Source organism: Aedes albopictus, chromosome 2, assembly GCF_035046485.1.
Source record: "Aedes albopictus strain Foshan chromosome 2, AalbF5, whole genome shotgun sequence".
Taxonomy (NCBI): Eukaryota; Metazoa; Arthropoda; class Insecta; order Diptera; family Culicidae; genus Aedes; species Aedes albopictus.
In genome coordinates this window covers 247,979,899-247,998,904 of record NC_085137.1, presented here as the reverse complement: position 1 = coordinate 247,998,904, position 19,006 = coordinate 247,979,899, and the positions used below count along the sequence as shown (strand labels likewise).

The 19,006-nt window shown below is 42.8% G+C and overlaps 2 protein-coding genes across 2 annotated transcripts; one reads left to right on the top strand and one right to left on the bottom strand.

Moving 5' to 3' along the window:
- Positions 1-7,708: 7,708 nt before the first annotated feature.
- On the bottom strand, positions 7,709-8,866 carry LOC134287077 (ER degradation-enhancing alpha-mannosidase-like protein 3). The gene is made up of 2 exons (XM_062848782.1): positions 8,130-8,866; positions 7,709-8,066 (listed from the first exon to the last, which is right to left on the bottom strand). The coding sequence occupies exons 1-2, from the start codon at positions 8,270-8,272 to the stop codon at positions 7,916-7,918; spliced, it is 294 nt and encodes a 97-aa protein (XP_062704766.1). The 5' UTR covers positions 8,273-8,866; the 3' UTR covers positions 7,709-7,915.
- Positions 8,867-9,777: 911 nt separating this feature from the next.
- LOC134287076 (DNA repair and recombination protein RAD54-like) lies at positions 9,778-10,681 on the top strand. The gene is made up of 2 exons (XM_062848781.1): positions 9,778-9,897; positions 9,957-10,681. Exons 1-2 carry the CDS (start codon positions 9,895-9,897, stop codon positions 10,470-10,472), a joined length of 519 nt encoding a protein of 172 aa, XP_062704765.1. The 5' UTR covers positions 9,778-9,894; the 3' UTR covers positions 10,473-10,681.
- The last annotated feature ends 8,325 nt before the right edge of the window (positions 10,682-19,006 follow it).

Sequence of the window (19,006 nt, the reverse complement as noted above, 5' to 3'; positions counted from 1 at the left end):
TGACCCCAAATTTTTGATCGGGAATGTAGTCACCTACAACAATACCAAAGGTTTTATAATTTGAACGCATACAGCGCCACCTAGCAGCAAAAATTGAAAATGTAGAATTTCAGTAAATATTTCTCATGAGGACTATCCGTTGCATCCGTGATCCCTGAAAGCAAATGCATTGATAGTGAGCAGAAAATAAACGAAGATAAAAAATACCTGTTTACCGCACGCTCGGTCCTTATGTTTGCAACTGCAATCTTTCAATAGAATGATAGCAGTGCTTGAAAATAGGCAAACTGTATAGAAATAGTTGAAAGCAGCAACCACTTACCGATAAATTCTTAAAATTCATAGATTGTTTCAATTACAGTCGTAGATTGTTTTAACACTTTGAAGCCGGATTTTTTTCAAGCGTTTTTATAAAGTTTTTTCTTCGTATTTCTGACGTTTTGGTGCTCAACAGCATAGAAAGGGTAGAATATGATGCAGAAATTTTTTCTGGATATCATAGGCCATCCAAACTGTTCTTGAGATTAGATCCTCCCTTATTTTTTTTCTTAGAATACTGAGTTTGGAATGTGGTAGAAACAAATAAAGTTTTTATTATACACTTTAAGGACTTCATTACAGAACAGTTTAGACGACCCTGAGTGTCCCAAAAGTTTATAATAACATCAAGTAAACTTCAGATTGGTCCTATTCCTACGGTTAAATATGCAACCTATATATCAGATATGGCTGCTGTTACGAGTGCAGACCTGAAGATCTGAACTTCAAGGTAGTTTGGCTGACCTAGAATATCCTTATAATGTCTTTAAATGGCATTGTAGATATCAGGAGCTTCACTGATTCCACTAGTGAGTAGATTATGTATTCTTATAGATTTGAAGAACTTTATTACAGGACAGTTTGGAATACCTAGAACATCTCAGAATACAAAACACCTTCTGATATTCTTGTTCAAGGGAGGTAGGTAATGAATACATATGGACGTAACCCATATCCGAAGGCAGCTTTTTAGAACAACTGATATGTCGATTAGTTCGTTTCTCCAAATTTGATGGTGTTCAGGGTGTTCTAGGTTGTTAGTGGAGTCTCAAATACAAATGATCCCATTTTTCCTTAATAGAGGACTCAATTTGCAACAATTGCCAACAATTGCCGAAGACAATTAAATGTGTGAATTTTTACAGCCGTGTCTATGTTGGGATTATAAATAACCCCTACGATCTCAACATTTTTTTACCAATAATTTTTTTGTTTATGTAACAAAGACTATTTTGGTTTGGTTTGGGCTGCAAAACGGTGAGTCGATAAGGAGAGCGTCCAACATAGCTCTGGTCCTCACAAGTTCCTACCTCATACTTCCACGGGTCAAGCGATGACAAAGACCGCCAGCTAAGAGTTGTGTGCTTAGCTGGTAGTGCAGCCTGGGCACTGTTGTCCTTCTGACTTCAGCTAGAATGAGGAGGTACGATCCGAGTGTCTGTTCACCAAGGAGGTGCGGCTCAAACAGCGTCTGTTCTGGCATCCAGCGGCTGAGTAAGAAACGCTGCACCACGCCCAGCTAGATCCAAGGTGGTAGCTTCATCAGCGTGATCGTCCCAGTGTTGGTTGGAATGCTAAACAGGCGAGACAGGAGTGTTGGCGTAGGCCATATAAGCCACCCGTAAAAATCCCCATTGCGAGTATCATAGGAGAAAATACGACTCGATACAATCGGCAAAGACCCACGCGACGAAATAAGGACTACGATTGGAAACTTGTAACATGGAATTGCAAGTCACTAGGTTTTGCAGGATGTGACAGGATAATCTACGACGAACTACATCCCCGCAACTTCGACATCGTGGCGTTGCAGGAACTTTGTTGGACTGGACAGAAAGTGTGGAAAAGCGGGCATCGAGCGGCTACCTTCTACCAAAGCTGTGGCACCACCAATGAACTGGGAACAGGATTTATAGTGTTGGGCAAGATGCGACAACGTGTGATTGGGTGGCAGCCGATCAACGCAAGGATGTGCATGTTGAGAGTTAAGGGCCGTTTCTTCAACTACAGCATCATCAACGTCCACTGCCCACACGAAGGGAGACTCGATGACGAGAAAGAAGCGTTCTACGCGCAGTTTGAGCAAACATACGATGGTTGCTCGCCGCGTGACGTGAAAATCGTTGTCGGCGACATGAACGCGCAGGTAGGAAGGGAGGAAATGTACAGACCGGTAATCGGGCGAAACAGCCTGCACGCCGTATCGAATGATAACGGCCAGCGATGCGTAAACTTTGCAGCCTCCCGTGGTATGGTAGTCCGAAGCACCTTCTTCCCCCGCAAAGATCCACAAAGCCACCTGGAGATCACCCGACCATCAAACAGAAAACCAAATCGACCACGTTCTAATCTACGGTAAATTCTTCTCAGATATAACCAACGTCCGCACATACCGCAGTCCGAATATAGATTCGGATCACTACTTAGTCGCTGTATGCATGCGCTCAAAACTTCCGACAGTTATCAGCACGCGTCGAAGTCGAACGCCGCGGCTCAACATCGAGCAACTTCGTAACGTAGAAGTGGCTGAAGACTACGCGCAGCAGTTAGCCGTGGCCCTACCAACGGAAGAGCAGCTTGGCGCAGCTACACTTGAAGATGGCTGGAGGGACATCCGATCCGCCATAGGTAGTACCTTGGCTACAGCACTAGGCTTCGCGACTCCGAATCACAGAAACGACTTGTACGACGGCAAATGTGAACAGTTGAAAAACGAGAAGAATGCAGCATGGGCGAGAATGCTGCAACACCGTACGAGAGCAAATGAGGCACGTTACAAACAGACGCGGAACAGGCACAACTCAGTCTTCCGGAGAAAGAAGCACCAGCAGGAAGAACGAGATCGCGAAGCGATGGAAGAGCTGTACCGCGCTAAGGACACACGAAAGTTCTACGAGAAGCTGAACCGCTCGCGCAGAATATTTGTGCCACAAGCCGACATGTGCCGAGATAATCACGGGAATATTCTCATGAGCGAGCGTGAGGTGGTGACAGCATTACGATGAGCACCTCAATGGCGACATTGCAAGTACCGAAGGTGGCGTGGTAACAGATCTAGGAGTATGTGCACAGGACGAAAGACTTCCGGCCCCTGACCTTCAAGAGATTGAGGAGGAGGTTGGCCGGTTGAAAAACAACAAAGCCGTGGAGAAGCACTGGTGAGAGCACTACACTGGGTCATTACCAAGATTTGGGAGGAGGAAGTATTACCGGAGGAATGGATGGAAGGTATCGTGTGTCCCATCTACAAAAAGGGCGACAAGTTGGACTGCGGAAACTACCGCGCGATCACACTACTGAGCGCTGCCTACAAGATACTCTCTCAAATTTTATGTCGTCGTCTATCACCGATTGCAAGTGAGTTCGTGGGGCAATATCAGGCTGGATTCGTGGGTGAACGCGCTACAACCAGATGTTCGCCATCCGCCAGGTGTTGCAGAAATTCCGCGAATACAACGTGCCCACACATCACTTGTTCATCGATTTCAAATCGGCGTATGATACAATCGATCGAGAACAGCTATGGCAGATTATGCACGAATACGGATTCCCGGATAAACTGATACGGTTGATCAAGGCGACGATGGATCGAGTGATGTGCGTAGTTCGAGTATCAGGGACACTCTCGAGTCCCTTCGAACCTCGCAGAGGGTTACGGCAAGGTGATGGTCTTTCGTGCTTGCTGTTTAACATTGCTTTGGAGGGTGTAATAAGAAGAGCGGGGATAAACACGAGTGGGACGATTTTCACGAAGTCCGTTCAGCTGCTCGGTTTCGCCGATGATATTGATATTATTGCTCGTAAATTTGAAACGATGGCGGAAACTTACATCCGACTAAAGAGTGAAGCCAGGCGAATCGGATTAGTCATTAATGTGTCGAAGACAAAGTACATGATGGCAAAGGGCTCCAGGGAGGAATCACCGCGCCCGCCACCCCGAGTTCATATCGACGGTGATGAAATCGAGGCGGTTGAAGAATTCGTGTACTTGGGCTCACTCGTGACCGACGACAACGACACCAGCAGAGAAATTCAGAGGCGCATTGTGGCAGGAAATCGTGCCTACTTTGGACTCCGCAGAACTCTACGATCGAATAAAGTTCGCCGTAACTCGAGGTTAACCATCTACAAAACGTTGATTAGACCGGTCGTCCTCTATGGGCACGAAACATGGACCCTACGTGCAGAGGACCAACGCGCCCTTGGAGTTTTCGAACGTAAAATGTTGCGTACCATCTACGGCGGAGTGCAGATGGAAGACGGGACTTGGAGAAGGCGAATGAACCACGAGCTGCATCAGCTGCTGGGAGAACCAACCATCGTCCATACCGCGAAAATCGGGAGGCTACGGTGGGCGGGTCACGTCATCAGGATGTCGAATAGCAACCCGACTAAAATGGTTATCGAGAGTCATCCGACCGGTACAAGAAGACGTGGAGCGCAGCGAGTTAGGTGGGTCGACCAAGTGGAGGACGATCTGCGGACCCTACGCAGAGTGCGGAACTGGAGACAAACAGCCATGGACCGAGTGGAATGGAGGCTGCTACTATGTACAGCAGAGGCCACCCCGGCCTTAGCCTGACCGGTAAGGTAAGTACTATTTTGGTTTTGAATTGCTTGAGTTTCTTTGCGTGTGCAGCTTCGGTGGTTTTCGCGGCGGAACAATGATCGTAGTTCCATTACATCCGTACTACTGCTAGCTTCAACCTAGTCCTAATCAATACAAGAATCAGCAAGCACCGAAGCAGAAAACCATCAAAGATTAACATAAACACACATAGTGAAGAAACAGATGTTCAGGGGTTCGTTCGTACATTACAATATCCTTAATAAATTCCCCCAAAAAAGGCGCTGTCCATTAACTACGTAGACTCAATTTCGGCAATCTCGGACTCCACTCCCTCCCCCCTCGTAGACTTTCTTCCACACAAAATTTCCGAAATTTGTGTAAACCGTAGACTTTGGCCAGAATCCCTTCTCCACCACCCAAACCTCCCCCCCCCCCCATTCTGAGTCTACGTAGTTTATGAACAGGCCCAAAGTAAAGAAAATCTTTTGGAGACTTATTCTAGAATTCCTGCATGAGATTCGAGTTGTTGTGTTGTTCCTTGCTGTACATGAATCGCTCCTGTCTGGGGTAAGTATTGCAGCATTCGCTAGATTCATCAACAACGTTTGCCCGGTGTCTCTTTCACGAGCACACTGCCACCTGTCGGTATGACCGCGCGAGACACTGTCGGCCATGATGGATTTCGATTCGACGTTTGCTAACACGCACACTATTACACAAATCGCCTGTGATTTTCGTTTGCATCATTCAGCAACGTGTGCACTGGTGAATGTCAAAGCGATCGAATACTAGCGCCTCTGGCGGAAGGATCGCGCAAATCAAATGAAATTTGAATTGATCGTTAAATGCATGTGCCAAGCCGCTTTGAAGAGTGTTACGTCTGCTTGTTTGTGACCCTAGATTCTTTCTGAGATTGTTAGCAATCAAATAAAAAATTCCTCCAGGCATTTCTCAGAGTTTATCTGCTAGAATTGCTCCATAAATATGTCAGAAAGTTTCTTCAAACATTCCCGCACAACTTATTCTAGGAACTCTTAAATGGTCAACGTAATTTACCTTTGTTGTTTTTAGGGGTATTCAGTGAACATTTAGCAAAGATCCTACTTGTGTTATTCATGTGGTCCTGCTCTTAAAGACTATTTCCTGCTCCTCGAAATCCAGTTAGTACGGTGGAAATCTGTGTGGTTAGTGATATTCTCACTGCGGCCATTCAGAATGGTTCCACAGATTAGGAAGTACTATCATATCATTTTTGATCTTCCCTCCCATCTTCAAGGAATCATTACAAGCTCAACGCAATCGTTCAGGCACATTGAGTGTCATCGTTGATGAAATTGTTAGAATATCACATATCCTGCTGTAATATTCAAACAACTCCTGATTAGTTCACCCAAGAATTCTGCCTCGACCAAGTTGACAGAACGCTGCCCATACCCCTTTCTGAACCAAAGGGCCCTGACCTCTTGGAATCGTTCCAAAATTTTTTAGGGATATTCCAAACCAACGAAACTACCTACATCGAAAAGCAAAACTTCAGGTTTACACTTGTAATAGTAGACATCTAAATTTTAAAGATTAACAGTAGGGGTACTCACTAAACAGATTAAATGGCTGCGCAAGCCATGATTTTCTGCTTATTTGAAATGATTCATTATTTTGCGAATAAAATAATCAAAGATTGCTTTAGTGATCGCGACGTTTAATCAGTTTAATCAGTTTACGCTGTTAAGTGAATCCTTCTAATGTATTTTTTCCTCATCTGTAGAGCCTTTTAACCACTACTGCGTCCATTATTTAGGAATATTGTCGTATGACCCATATTTAATTTGGTGCTAGTCAAATATCCTATCGAAATTGAGTTGTGATGAACAGCAGTGCATATTGAGCTATAGTTATTGATCCTAGTGAAAGATTAATTTATAAATTTGGGATGTTCAGGGTTTGGACAACTGTCCAGGAGTTAAGTCCTTGACATCTACATCATTACAGTAGATAGTTTCGATATGAAATGTTGTTCAATTATTATTTATTATTTGTTGGGAGTATAACAAGAGCGATGTGAGACTTGATGTAAGTAAATATTACTTGATTATCCATGAATTAGATACTAATAACACATCAATAAACATTTCCGATTTTTTTTTGAAATTTTGTCGTTAATTTTAAATTGTAATTTTATTGTACATACGTTACGTTATAATAAGCCTGTAATGCCCCCATTGTACTGTACTGTACTAACAGTCCCACACACTTAATTCAGATTGCCGGGATATCAGCATTTTTTTAAACTTTTGCCGAGATTCGCACAGCCGAGCAATCAGCAAACAATCATTTTGCCGGGATCTCGGCAATTTTGACAGTTCATTGCTGATAGTCGGCAATCGTTTTGCTGAGAATCAGCTAACAATCGTCACTTTTTGCTGAGATACCAGATAAAGATTTTGCTGAGCAGACGGCTGTGCGCGATTTTGCCGAGCCCGCGAATTTGTTTTGAGTGTGCATATGCATAGGAAATCCTGCAAACATGGGACTGATATGTGACACGAATGCCTTCTAAAGGTAATGTGTCACTAATAAATAAACAATAATAATAATAATAATGGGACTGATATGCGAGTGGGGGCAGTGTAGATAGTACTCGTTTTCAGGTAAAGGAAAACATTTTGAATTTGCATTAGGAGTGTAATGCGATTACAGTTTGAAGCAACAGAAAAAAAAACCTTATCAACCAATTTCAAATTTCTTGGAGAATTTATTTAAAAACCTGGAAGAAATGGGATACATGTACAGTAGACGTTCGATAACTGCAACATGTTTACGTTTCACTTAGCGAACGAAAATTCGATAACTGCAACGCCTGACAGTGTCAACAAGCCGTCAATTGACGTAAAATGAACGAAAAATTTATTCGACTGTTCATTAGGGCTAACATGGCGCACCAATTTGACGTTTGGCGGTGCGATAACTGCAAATTTGTTGCACTTACCGGACTTGCAGTTAAAAAGCATTGCAGTTAAACCGTTTGCACCGACCGAACGTCTACTGTAATTCCAGGACTGGCATAATCCGCCTGACTTATTCAAACCTCATTTTATCAGGTGAACGAATTGCATGAATCGTCGTATTGTTAGCTCTATTTACCAACACCCTTGTACAAAAGATCTGTTTACTTTTTATTTTCTTGTCGTTTGTCTTATCAGAAACGAACACGTAGCAAGTCGTAAATGAGCAATAATAGGTAACAGAATTGAGCTTATTTTTTCCTCTATTTTACTATTTTGATGTGGGATTTTATGGAACTTCGACTTACTTGCCCAGAACATCATCCAGATCCCCTCGAGATGGCGTTATTCCTCGGTACCTTCCGGTGCAGCTCAGGGGCATCAATTCATCCGCCGGATAGGCCTTCTCCATGTACGCCCGGTAGGCATGATAGAACATTTCCCTGGCTTCTTCCCTGGAAGTTTTAAATTTAAGCTGTTAGATCCGGGCATTCTCTTTGGACGGCATTAATCCGTACTTCAGCTCATTCCGCTCCTTGTGTGACATATTATGCGTCGGAACGGACGGAATATTGTCCGCTGTGGCTACGCAGCCGGACAAAACCACCGACAGGGCCACATACTGCAGCAGGAAGCACCAGAACCCGTTCAATGTCCGCATTCTATTCGACTATCTAAACAAAACTCCCTTCCTCTTCCTCAAGACTCTCTCGGAGTGATCTCCGGAACACAAACACCACCAAATACGTACAATCTTTCACGGCACAGAATAATCGGAAGAGGAAGGACCTACTCCAACACCAGCCACTTACAGCACTTTCTCGTGGCCTTTTCACGACTCTTCATCCGCCGAGGACAAAACACTCATCAACCAGCAACCGATTATTATTCTTTTCTGCTTTCCCCAAAACAATGCTCACAGATTCGCTCCGTTCGGGCTTGGCAGAAGGAGCTTTACGTACGACGACTTTTCCCCGTTTCGAACCGCGAATCATCAGGATGAGAAGCTGGTGTTGGCCTCCGACAATCCGTTGCGAACCGAAAACATTTCCCCGTGATGACGACACCCCGATACGATGACACTGTTCCCGTTAGATTTTCGCGACGCGACGGAAAAAGTCGAAAGGAAAACTTTTGTGCCAGCAGCCAGCAAGCAACCACCTAGTTTTTCTTCTCGCACTCGCACAGCCTTCACTTTTCCCTTTGATTTTCTTCGCCTCTGTTTTGTGCCTTCGTCGTCGTCGACCAAAGTATATAAATATGTACCAAGGTAAGAGATTCCCGTAAATGTCAAAAATGAGACTCACCAACACATCTGCGTTAGTTATGAAAAGTTGGTGTTTTTACACTAAAATGTCATTATTTCAGCAAAGTTTGTGAAGTTTTATTAGTTTGGATGTTTCTAAATGCTGAAAAAATATGTTTAGAACCAATTTAAAAAAAATTGTTACCGATTTTCAAATGGCGATATATCCTGTTTTATTGCATGGAGGTCACATTTAATCCAGTCAGATGCAATTAAATAATAGTTTCTAAGATGGGAGTGCTTAATTTCTTAAGAAAGTTTGCTAAATAGTGATGTGCCCATACAAATCAGCGCAAACTTCATAACTATTTTTTGCTTTTTTCCTTTTCTCACTTATCCGTGAATATTAGCGGGAATCTCTTACCTTGGTATTTAGATACTTTGGTCGTCGACGACTTCAGCAAAGAGAGAACGAAGATGACAACAGCTGCCAGCTGGATTAGTTCACAGAATCACCGTGTGATGACGCTGCAAGGTGTCTAAAAGGAAGGTACTCAAAATACTGCAGTCAGAAAATGATAATCTGGATAATCTGGCATTATAGTTTAATCAGGTTTAATCTGATGTTCGATTAATGATATAGGTCCTACGAGAAAGTATTTAACTATGCTTCACTTGAAACAATGTTCTTCATTCGACTTTTGTATTGTAATTTTTGGTCAGGTTTCTTAAATTCGATTTTTTCATGCAGCAAAAAATGTATTACGGACCACTTTAGAAAAGTTCACCCTTTCTAATTAGAAGTTTCTCTCCCTTATTGGCACAGAACTGGTCCATATCGATCTGGATTAGAAGTTTCGTGAACGGAGCCCAATTTGTTTGGCGCCGTTGTTTGAATGGTTTCAATCCAAAACATGTTCGACTTTTATCCGTCAGATTTGTTGCACTCAATCGTTTCAATGAAATAAAAAGAACAGTTATTATTACATTAAAATAGTTTATTTATCAGTAAGTCTGTGCTATAATAGTTCATAACAATGGTAAGCTGAATGGTAGACCAAATTCTACATTGATCTTCAAGTGATTCCCCAAATTTCAGCGTAAAAGTACCGCACCCAGTCAAAGCGTCGCCCTCACCCCGGTGAATTCCGCCTTCAAAAGTCCGATTTCCCTGTCGAACAAACGGACCCGAGAATGTCGCGACCGCGCCAAAGACAAAATCAAGGACACGGGACCACCCCCGCCGAAGCTGTCCGCGTCCGAGTTCGAACTGATGATCCAGAAAATCCTCTCGCGCCCCTTCAAGGTGCCGATTGCGAACTACGTTCCGGAGCATACGACCCGCTGTCTGGGGATGAAACGGCCGGCGGCCCGACGGGCACTACACGATCCGTTTGCGTGCAATGCGCTGGTGCTGTTCACGCCGGAGGAACTAACGGAGCACGACAAGCTCAAGACGGATCCGGGCAAGATTCAGGTGCACGTCGTGGTCGATCCGCTGCTGGGAAATATTTTGCGGCCGCATCAACGCGAGGGCGTCCGGTTCATGTACGAGTGCGTGACGGGTAAGCGAGGAGATTTCCAGGGCTGCATCATGGCCGATGAAATGGGGTGAGTACATATTGGATTCGCTTCGGTTTGGTAGGGTCGAACAGTGGGTACATAATGATGAAAACTTGGCAAACATCAGTAGTATGCTGAAACACTTTAGCAGTAGACATTATACTTAACTTATCGCGTACAAAAAATGGGTCAAAAACTGCCCAAAATAGAAGCCATGCCAAGGTGGTTCCACATCTCTTTCGCTGTTGAATGGGGTTTCAGCAATGTCAGGTCAGTCGTTAAAATCGATGGCGCATAACCAGTGGAAGTCGTGCCTACTACTCCCTTGTACAAAAGATGTACGGTTAAAAAAAAAGACCCGCGCATTAAGACCGGTGATCCTCTACGGACACGAGAAGACATGGACCATGCTCGAGGAGGACCTGCAAGTACTCGAAGTTTTCGAGCGTCGCTTGCTAAGGACACTCTTCGACGGTGTGTAGTGAAGAAGCATGGGCATCGAGCTCGCTGCACTTTACGGAAGGATTGGGTCGGCAGGGCATGTTGCAAGAATGCCGGACAATAATCCTGCAAAGTTGAGATTCGCTACAGATCTGGTTGATACAAGAATGCTTGGAGCACAGAGAGCAGGATAGGCGGACCAGGTGGAGCATTTTGCGCAGGACTGGTTTCACAAATGTGAGGACCGGGGCCACAGTTCATTTATTTGGGGCTCAATCGCGTATAACGCTTGACGGAGCCGAAGATCTTTTTTTTTTGTACTTAATAGTATACAATATACAGAATAATAACTTTTTAATAATATCTGTTAGTAATGGGAGGAAGCCAGGATACTCGTGCGTGTACTCGTGGCAGCTGGAGGTTAGAAGGCCATTTTTTGAAGGAATGGACAGGGTAAGGATTGTACCAAAGGTTTCACTGCAGCTCATCCGGGGGCGAACGGCATCTTGCTAGCGTATTCGGTGCCTTGTGGTGTTGTCACAACTTGTTATGGGGCTAGGTCTTCCGGATGGCCAGGAGCAAGTTGGTGACACAAAGTAGACAGAACAGAGAGCAAAAAAAAAACTGGAGAAGCAAACACAAGCAAATTAAACTTTTATACAAGCAGAGCGATGAAAGTCGAAAATACACCCCATGTATGTGACATTGCGGGTGCCCAACACATCTCTTGCAAGAACGAAGGGTTGTCTACCTCGGGCCTCAGGGGTATGCAAAAGTAGTGCTCTGGAGGTGTCATTATCCGGGCACTGCCAAACTACGTGGTCGATGTCATCATAACCGGAACCGCACTTAGTACAAACATTGCTCAACGCGAGGTTATTCCTGTGTAAATGCGCATCTAGCGAGTAATGGTTGGACATAAGTCTTGACATCACATTAGGAAACATTAGGAATAATAGAATGTAACCACCGTCCCAGCTGGCCATCTCGGCAATCATTGTGCCAGCTTTGAAGAGAACTCTGGCGAACACAATGGAAAAATTTATCGTGTGAAATTCTTCTATCATAGATTTCACCTTCATGAGCGCCCACCTTTGCGAGAGAGTCCGTCTTCTCATTGCCGTAAATTGAGCAATGTGAGGGGACCCATACAAACATTATCTTGTATGATCTTTCGACCAGTTTATCCATCTGCTCCCTTATTTTTGTAAGAAAGTAAGATGTATGTTTTACAGGTTTCATCGACCAGAGTGCCTCTGTGGTGTACTGGCACCACTGCATGCAGCATGTCAAAAACCACTGTTTGGTATGACGACGGTTGCGATTCAATAAAACTTCAATCACAGCAATCGCTGATCAGAAACTGAAAATGTAAAAGTTAGTTATTAAGTGACTGTTGCGGCGAGTCAAACTAATTTTCACAGCAGACAATCCGTTTATTTGTTGATCAGCTTAAACTGTAATTTATTCATTTATTATATTAACCGTTTACAATAATATTTGTTAACTTACAATTTACAGTTTTATCGTCCCGCAGTTCAATTCGGTTTCAAACCACAACTAACAACTGAATAATTATGTTATTCTAAGCCACAATTCAAGTGTACGTTCCAACTTGTACTCCTTTCAATCTCTCTATTCAATCGAACTGCATCTCACAAATATGTCAGGGTTGCCAGCTCGTTTACCGCGCCAACATTCCCACCCCCGTGAAACTACATATTCTATGAAGTTTGACTTAATAAGGGCGCGGAATTAATGATGACCTTCCTGAACTCTGTTTTGGTGCAAAAGAGGATGGTGCAACAACTGGCATCTTTCAATCCCACACTCTTCAGCATTCTGGCAAACTCCAGTTGCATGCCGACGGTTGAGACAACATCTGCATAATCTTAGTTCACCAACTACTCTCCAACGCCGGCTGACGTCGAACGAATAGACCATTCCCGTCTGACCTAACCCCCCTTTTTCATATTTTTCTTCGAAAGATAATTGGTTTTGATGAATATCGACGCTTTCAGATTTTTTTTATATGCGTTCCTGATTTTCTTACAAATTTTCAAAAACTGGGAAACTCACCACATTTTGAATTAAAAACCATCATGCGAAGTAGTTTTTGGTAACCCTAATAGTGGTGATCATTTTTTTCACCACTCAGAAAATGAGAATCTCTTGGTAGCCCTATTTTGGAATGTTTGTTTACATTCAGAAACGTCAAACATCAGATGATTCTCTTAGCGCTAATGCCGGAAGATTCAAGAGCTCTGGAATCGAACAGACCGAGTGATCTGGCTAAACTAGAAAAGAGAAGTGCACAGTTTGTTATAGCAGCAATATTCATATTTTAGGATTTGGCTTACGCCGGAAGCTTGTCACGGAACGAACAATGTGATTAAATTGGCAAAGAAGTCGGAGATGGGCTGCAGTTTGCGGGTAGGTTCAGCAATCGAGAACAGTTGAGCAATGACATTTCCGGATTTAACCCGAAAAGCAATGGAACCAGCGCAGCGCACTGTCGTCAGATACCCCGTTTCAGTTCAGTGCCCAGTTACGTTTTGAAGCTCCGTTCAATACAGTGTGCATAATTGTGCAAAAACGTTTCTGTTCTGAGTGAAAGTAAATATCAACAGAAACCGAGATGCCGCAATTGCGGCAAATGCATCTTAAATATTTTCACTCAAATCTACGGTAAACAAGGTGCATATTGCACTAAGTGTGGGATGTTTCTATACCGTAAAATCTACGGGAAACTTGCAGCGCAGCCGCCACCAACAGAAACTGCCACTTATTGTCCGGGTTGCGGATACAGGAACGAGCCGTAAAAAGGGCTCCTGTAGGAATACCTCCACCACCACCAGGACCTGACCAGCCATAGGAAGTACAAATGCGTAAGTACCCAGCGTTATTTGATGTTCCCGACAACCGAGCCGACAACTTACTGATTGTTCAACTCTATTTTATTTATTTTTTCTTTACTAGAGAGCGCCTCTGCTTTTGAATGTAGTTCATGTAAAACATGGCGAAGCCCGATTATTCCTTCAGTGGAAGTACTTCTGTCGGAACAGTAGTAGCCCTGTTTTATGCAACACGACCGTTTATGTGACCCTGTCTACCAACGCCGAGTTTTGAAGAGACACATCGCTTGGAGTAGTGAGCCAAGCTCGGAGCCAAGTAAGAGATACTGAAGAGGACCTTACAGTGATAAGCGGTGTGGAATCAAGTTTGGCCATCAGCGAAGGAAATATTCCGTCCGAAGCGTGTCCAATCGCCGACCACGAAGAAGCAAGAATTCCGAAGGGATCGATTTCGTTGACGAGTAGGAGCCAAACTAAGCGAGTTTTAGCGGAGGTGTTACCGGGAATAAAGCCCTAGCAGAACCGGGAATAAAGCCCAGGTGGAAGTCTCGAGGTTCTGTATATGTTAGTGAGTAGGACGGGGTAAGATGGCCACCCGGCGCAAGACGAGCACCCCTCTGTTTTACTACTTATATGATTAATTTTGTTTAAGCAACTTCATAATCCCCTTAAATAAAGTACATTCAATTAGCATGTTTGATAAAAATACTTGATAAATCAGAACGAAAAAAAAAGGTTTTATAATAGAAACAACTTTTTACCATACTCCTGGTTATCAGCCAAGTCTAAAAAATATTTTTGCTTACATTTGAAAATATTATTCAAAAAAAAATATTATAATTTATTTGATTTTAATTAATTCTCTTCTTTAATTTCTCTAATTCTTTGATATGTTTCATAACAATATTTCTTCTTTTGAATGCTGGCTAAAGTTATTATTTTATGTTTGCTGCAACCCGCAATATCGCTTTTTTAATAAACTATGATTTTTTAAGAAATACGCTTGTAACTATTAATCCAGAACATTCCGTGCACGAAACTACGCGTTTTTGTAATGCTCTAAGTCTTTCTTGGGCGGCTTTGATGAAAAGTTGAAACTGAAAAGGTAACAGCCAGGAAATCGGTTTTTCTTGAACCACCCTAAGCTAGGTAATTAGTCTGGACAGTTGCGAAAAAAATCCACCTAATTCTTTTGGGATATCAAATCAATAATAACTAATACAGGACGTATGAGGTATTTGAATTCAATGGCAATTACTCCCCATGTTCCTGTTAGAGTCTGTCCATCTTCTTCTTCTTCTTACGTCCCAACTGGGACAAAGCCTGCTCTTCAGCTTGGTGTTCTATGAGCACTTCTACAGTTATTAGCTGAGAGCCTCCTCTCATTTTGCAATTATCATTTTGCATTTGTATATGTGTGCGTATAGGGGACCTATCTATCCATAAACTACGTATAAAGGGGGGTGATACTGGCCAAAGTCTACGATTCATACAAATTTTCAAAATTTTGTATGAACAGAAGTCTACGAGAGGGGGTAGGGGGTGGGGTCTGAGATGACCAAAAATAAGTCTACGTAGTTAATGAACCAACTTTCCATCTATTTCGGTCCTTAGCTGTCCACTTTTAACATTTTTTTTTCAGTGTTGCTACGAGCAACACTGAGTTTAACGTTGAACTATTCGTCATCATGATCATGAATTTAAATTACCTGAACAAAAATGAACTAGTTTGGCGTATTATTCTTCCAAACTAGTTGTTGTGCAATGACATAAATTTATAGGTGTAATAAATGTACGAAACTCGAAAAAGTGTCCATACTGCCCCATGGGGGTATCTATTCAGCCCCGTATGGTTGACCACCTTATTGACGACGGTTATGAAATATTAGCATTTTTCGAAATGGTTTTTGAATTGGATAAACTTATTTTTTTTTTCGTTTGTACTCGTATGTAACAGCTGTACGGTCTTGGACCATTTGGGCAAAGTGACCTATTTTGGGCACTTTGCGCTAAACTCAATTAACTTCACATCAATTGACTTGAATTTCCGAACGTGGCAAGATACTGTACGTATCTCACCGTGTCGCAAAAATAAAATCAATTGGTTCAAAATTGACTGAGGTATAACAGCAAGTGCCCAAAATAGCCCCCCCCCTGCCCAAATGGTCCCAGACCCTATATAGACTTTTTGAAGATACATGCATTAAAAAACTTATCTTTTATAACATCTTGCCATATAAAGTTGGCAAAACCCTTAGGGTGTCCATACTGCTCCGCCTCCCCCTATACTACCGTGCGCAGCATAGTTGTCCCATATTCTATGGGAACCCCTGGGACAACTATGCTGCACACGACAGTATGACTCCAGTAAATCTACCATATAATTCATAGAAGTTTTTTTTTCTTACCTCCGATTTAAAAAGTTTTAAATTTTATCTAGAAGTTTAATAAAGATTACTGCTTCTTGGATCTGTTCAAAAATTATAAAAATGACACAACACGAAATAAGGATACTCTAAGGACATTTCATATGTATTCCTTTAGGGTTATTCGAAGTTAAAAGCAAGTTTATAATAATTACAAATATTTCTAACACAATACTACTTACTGTGGCGCCAGTTTTTGCGAAAATATGCATTTTAATGCACTATTGACGATCCGGGGCTAAAGGGTCACTCTTTGAATCGCATTTTGGTTTGAACATAACCTTGATTCTAACAATCAAACTGTTGTTTGTGATTTTGTAGTGACCGGTCAAGGATGGTGCGTAAGTACAAGCGGATTTCGACGCGGAAATAATGGCCATCTGCCAGCAACACGGCGGCAATTAAAGTGGTGACCGAGTCCGGCATGCCGGTGTAGCTACTCGCTTCAGCTAGGTGTTCCTAGATGAATTACACCTTTTTCGATAGGTGTACTTTTTGCCCGGTAGGCTGGCCTTCTTGCCCCGGCCCTTTTTTAGATGTTCATATTTTGTCCACTTTCTTCAATGTTTCATATCAATATCGATTTACTTTTGCAGATAGCAATCTATATTACACTTTGCGTACGATAAACATTTGATTTAGTGGTGTTTTTACCAAGTAATAGTTCAAAATGCTTAAGGTGACCTTCATGCTCTGGGCCCCCACACTTTAATTTCAGGTTCCTTAAACTAAACTAGATTACTTTGACGAGTATAAAACAAACCGAACATAGAAATAGGCTCTAATAGAAAGATTCAACAAAAGAAGAGTTTGGAAAAAGTAATTTAAACGAAAACAAATCAAAATCAATCGGCACGGATGAGTCGTGATGGTGGCGATGATCCAGTTGGTTCTGTTCGATGTGCTGGTTGAGGACGCCAGGTACCGGATGCCGCAAACGGTTTACATCGTTTTTCTGTTTCATGAGCAATCGATAAAAGTGCATCGCAAATATCACCAAAATGACCAGCACTGGGATGAGGATGGTGCACGTGTGTTCGTCCAGTTGGACCTCGAACATTGCGATCCTGGCAAAACCGGATCGAAGCGCAGATGTTTTAAAGATGCCTTCCGTAGCTCTGTTGAACTGCTGCTTCCGTCAGATTGGAACGTTGAACTAATGTGCGTCTCTTGTTGCGTGTACTGTAAATAGTGGTACGGTTGCTACAGCCGACGGAATTGTTGTGCTGCGCAAACGATTTTCCGTGACTGGACGGAGAATGTTTGCTTTTTCTGCTGGTGCTGTGACCGATAATGCTGCGGTCAGTTCGTCAGATTTTGATCCGTGTTGTCAGTAGATGCACGCACATGGTTAACCCGCTTTCGTCAATAAGTTCACTGTTGGTGGCAACGCTGATGCTGGTCCGTAGAACGCTTGAACTCGTAGCTCCGGTCATGCCGTACTGGAGAACCTTAGCGAGCAATGTGTAAATTCCGGCTGTACTCCATACAATTATCATGACGCCATTTCTGGAAGGCACGTTCCGAAACGTAAATACAAAATTACCGTTATTCTTGTTTACGGACGTAAATGTGAAATAGGTACGTTTCAAAGTGGTGGATTCGTCTGTAAACAATAATCAGCTACAGACGATTTACCTTATATGTAGCTACTTACGTTCTTCGTGCAGTTTCATGCTGCAGATGGCATTCAATTTATGAAAATTGCCGCTCCACCCGAGCCGACAGCCGTGCATCAACAGTTTCAATTACAAATCTCGCAGCTGGTTGGATTTCCGCAGTTGTTGGCGAATTTTTGTTTCCGTCGATCCGCTGACGATTGGCGTTGTGCAGCTGCGGGGCGAATTCCAGTTCCTCAATAAATTGCCGCTATCCTCTTGCCGTTCTCATCCCGTTCCTGGAACTGGGCCGTGTGATTATGCTTGAGCAAGCTGAACTGGCTGCGTTGGATTTGGGCGACTTCCCGGCAGAGTGGCATTTGTTGTAGCTGCCGACGTTTCTCCGGGGCTGCGAACATCCTGTCTGTAGTTATTTGGCCAATTATTCGGTGGTGATCCAATAAAAACCCGAGATTATATAAAAACTTCTACAATATTTTGCCACTCTGAGCCAGGTGCACTACCGAAACGCCTCTGTCAAAACAAAACAAAATTGACAGCCAGCTGATGCAAAATTCACCACACAGGAGAAACGTCAGAGGAGGGAGGACGGGATAAAACGCATTTTCACCAAAGCAAAACTTAAAGGGGAAAGCGGTGTAAAATAGAGCTTCGCACTGTTTTTGCTGTTTTTCAATAGTTGCAGGCTTTAAAAAATAGTGGTCTCATGGGAAAGTTTACTCAATAAATTGTCAGAAAGCCGTAGAGCACATAATATTTTTCGACGGGAATGGTCTATTGAATTCATCACAATCCTGTACATGGTGCTGTTGGTTCCTACAGACGAGACATTTTCTTGCAGTGTTCCTCGGCATGCGATTTGTATTCTCGAAGGATTCATTTTCCGAAAACTCCTCCATCCGAAGAGCTGCTACCCGGATAAAAACTAACCATAGGGTGTATGGTGAAAACCATTCCTGTACCATACAGTGTACCAGCTACAATAAAGTGTATTGTAATGAAATGGTTCGCTATACTATACATTTACATTGGATTTTTATGTAACAATATATTATACTGTTTTTCTTACGTTTAAACCATTCACTTTTCCGAAACATTATTTTTCCGTGAATTTTTAATTATTTCTGTTGTTCGATTTGAATAGATCGCATGTTTGCTGTGATTCCTATGCAGATTCGACCTATTCAAATCGAACACCAGATTTATTCAGTTTAAGATTTTTTCCGTGCTTTGTTTTGTTGATGT

What these genes read in the sequence shown, in the direction of transcription:
- LOC134287077 (XM_062848782.1), bottom strand. Translation starts at nt 8,272, where the DNA reads ATGCGGACATTGAACGGGTTCTGGTGCTTCCTGCTGCAGTATGTGGCC. An exon ending in AAGGAGCGGAATGAGCTGAA is followed by an intron (nt 8,067 to 8,129) that starts GTACGGATTAAT and finishes TAAAACTTCCAG; the next exon opens with GGAAGAAGCCAGGGAAATGT.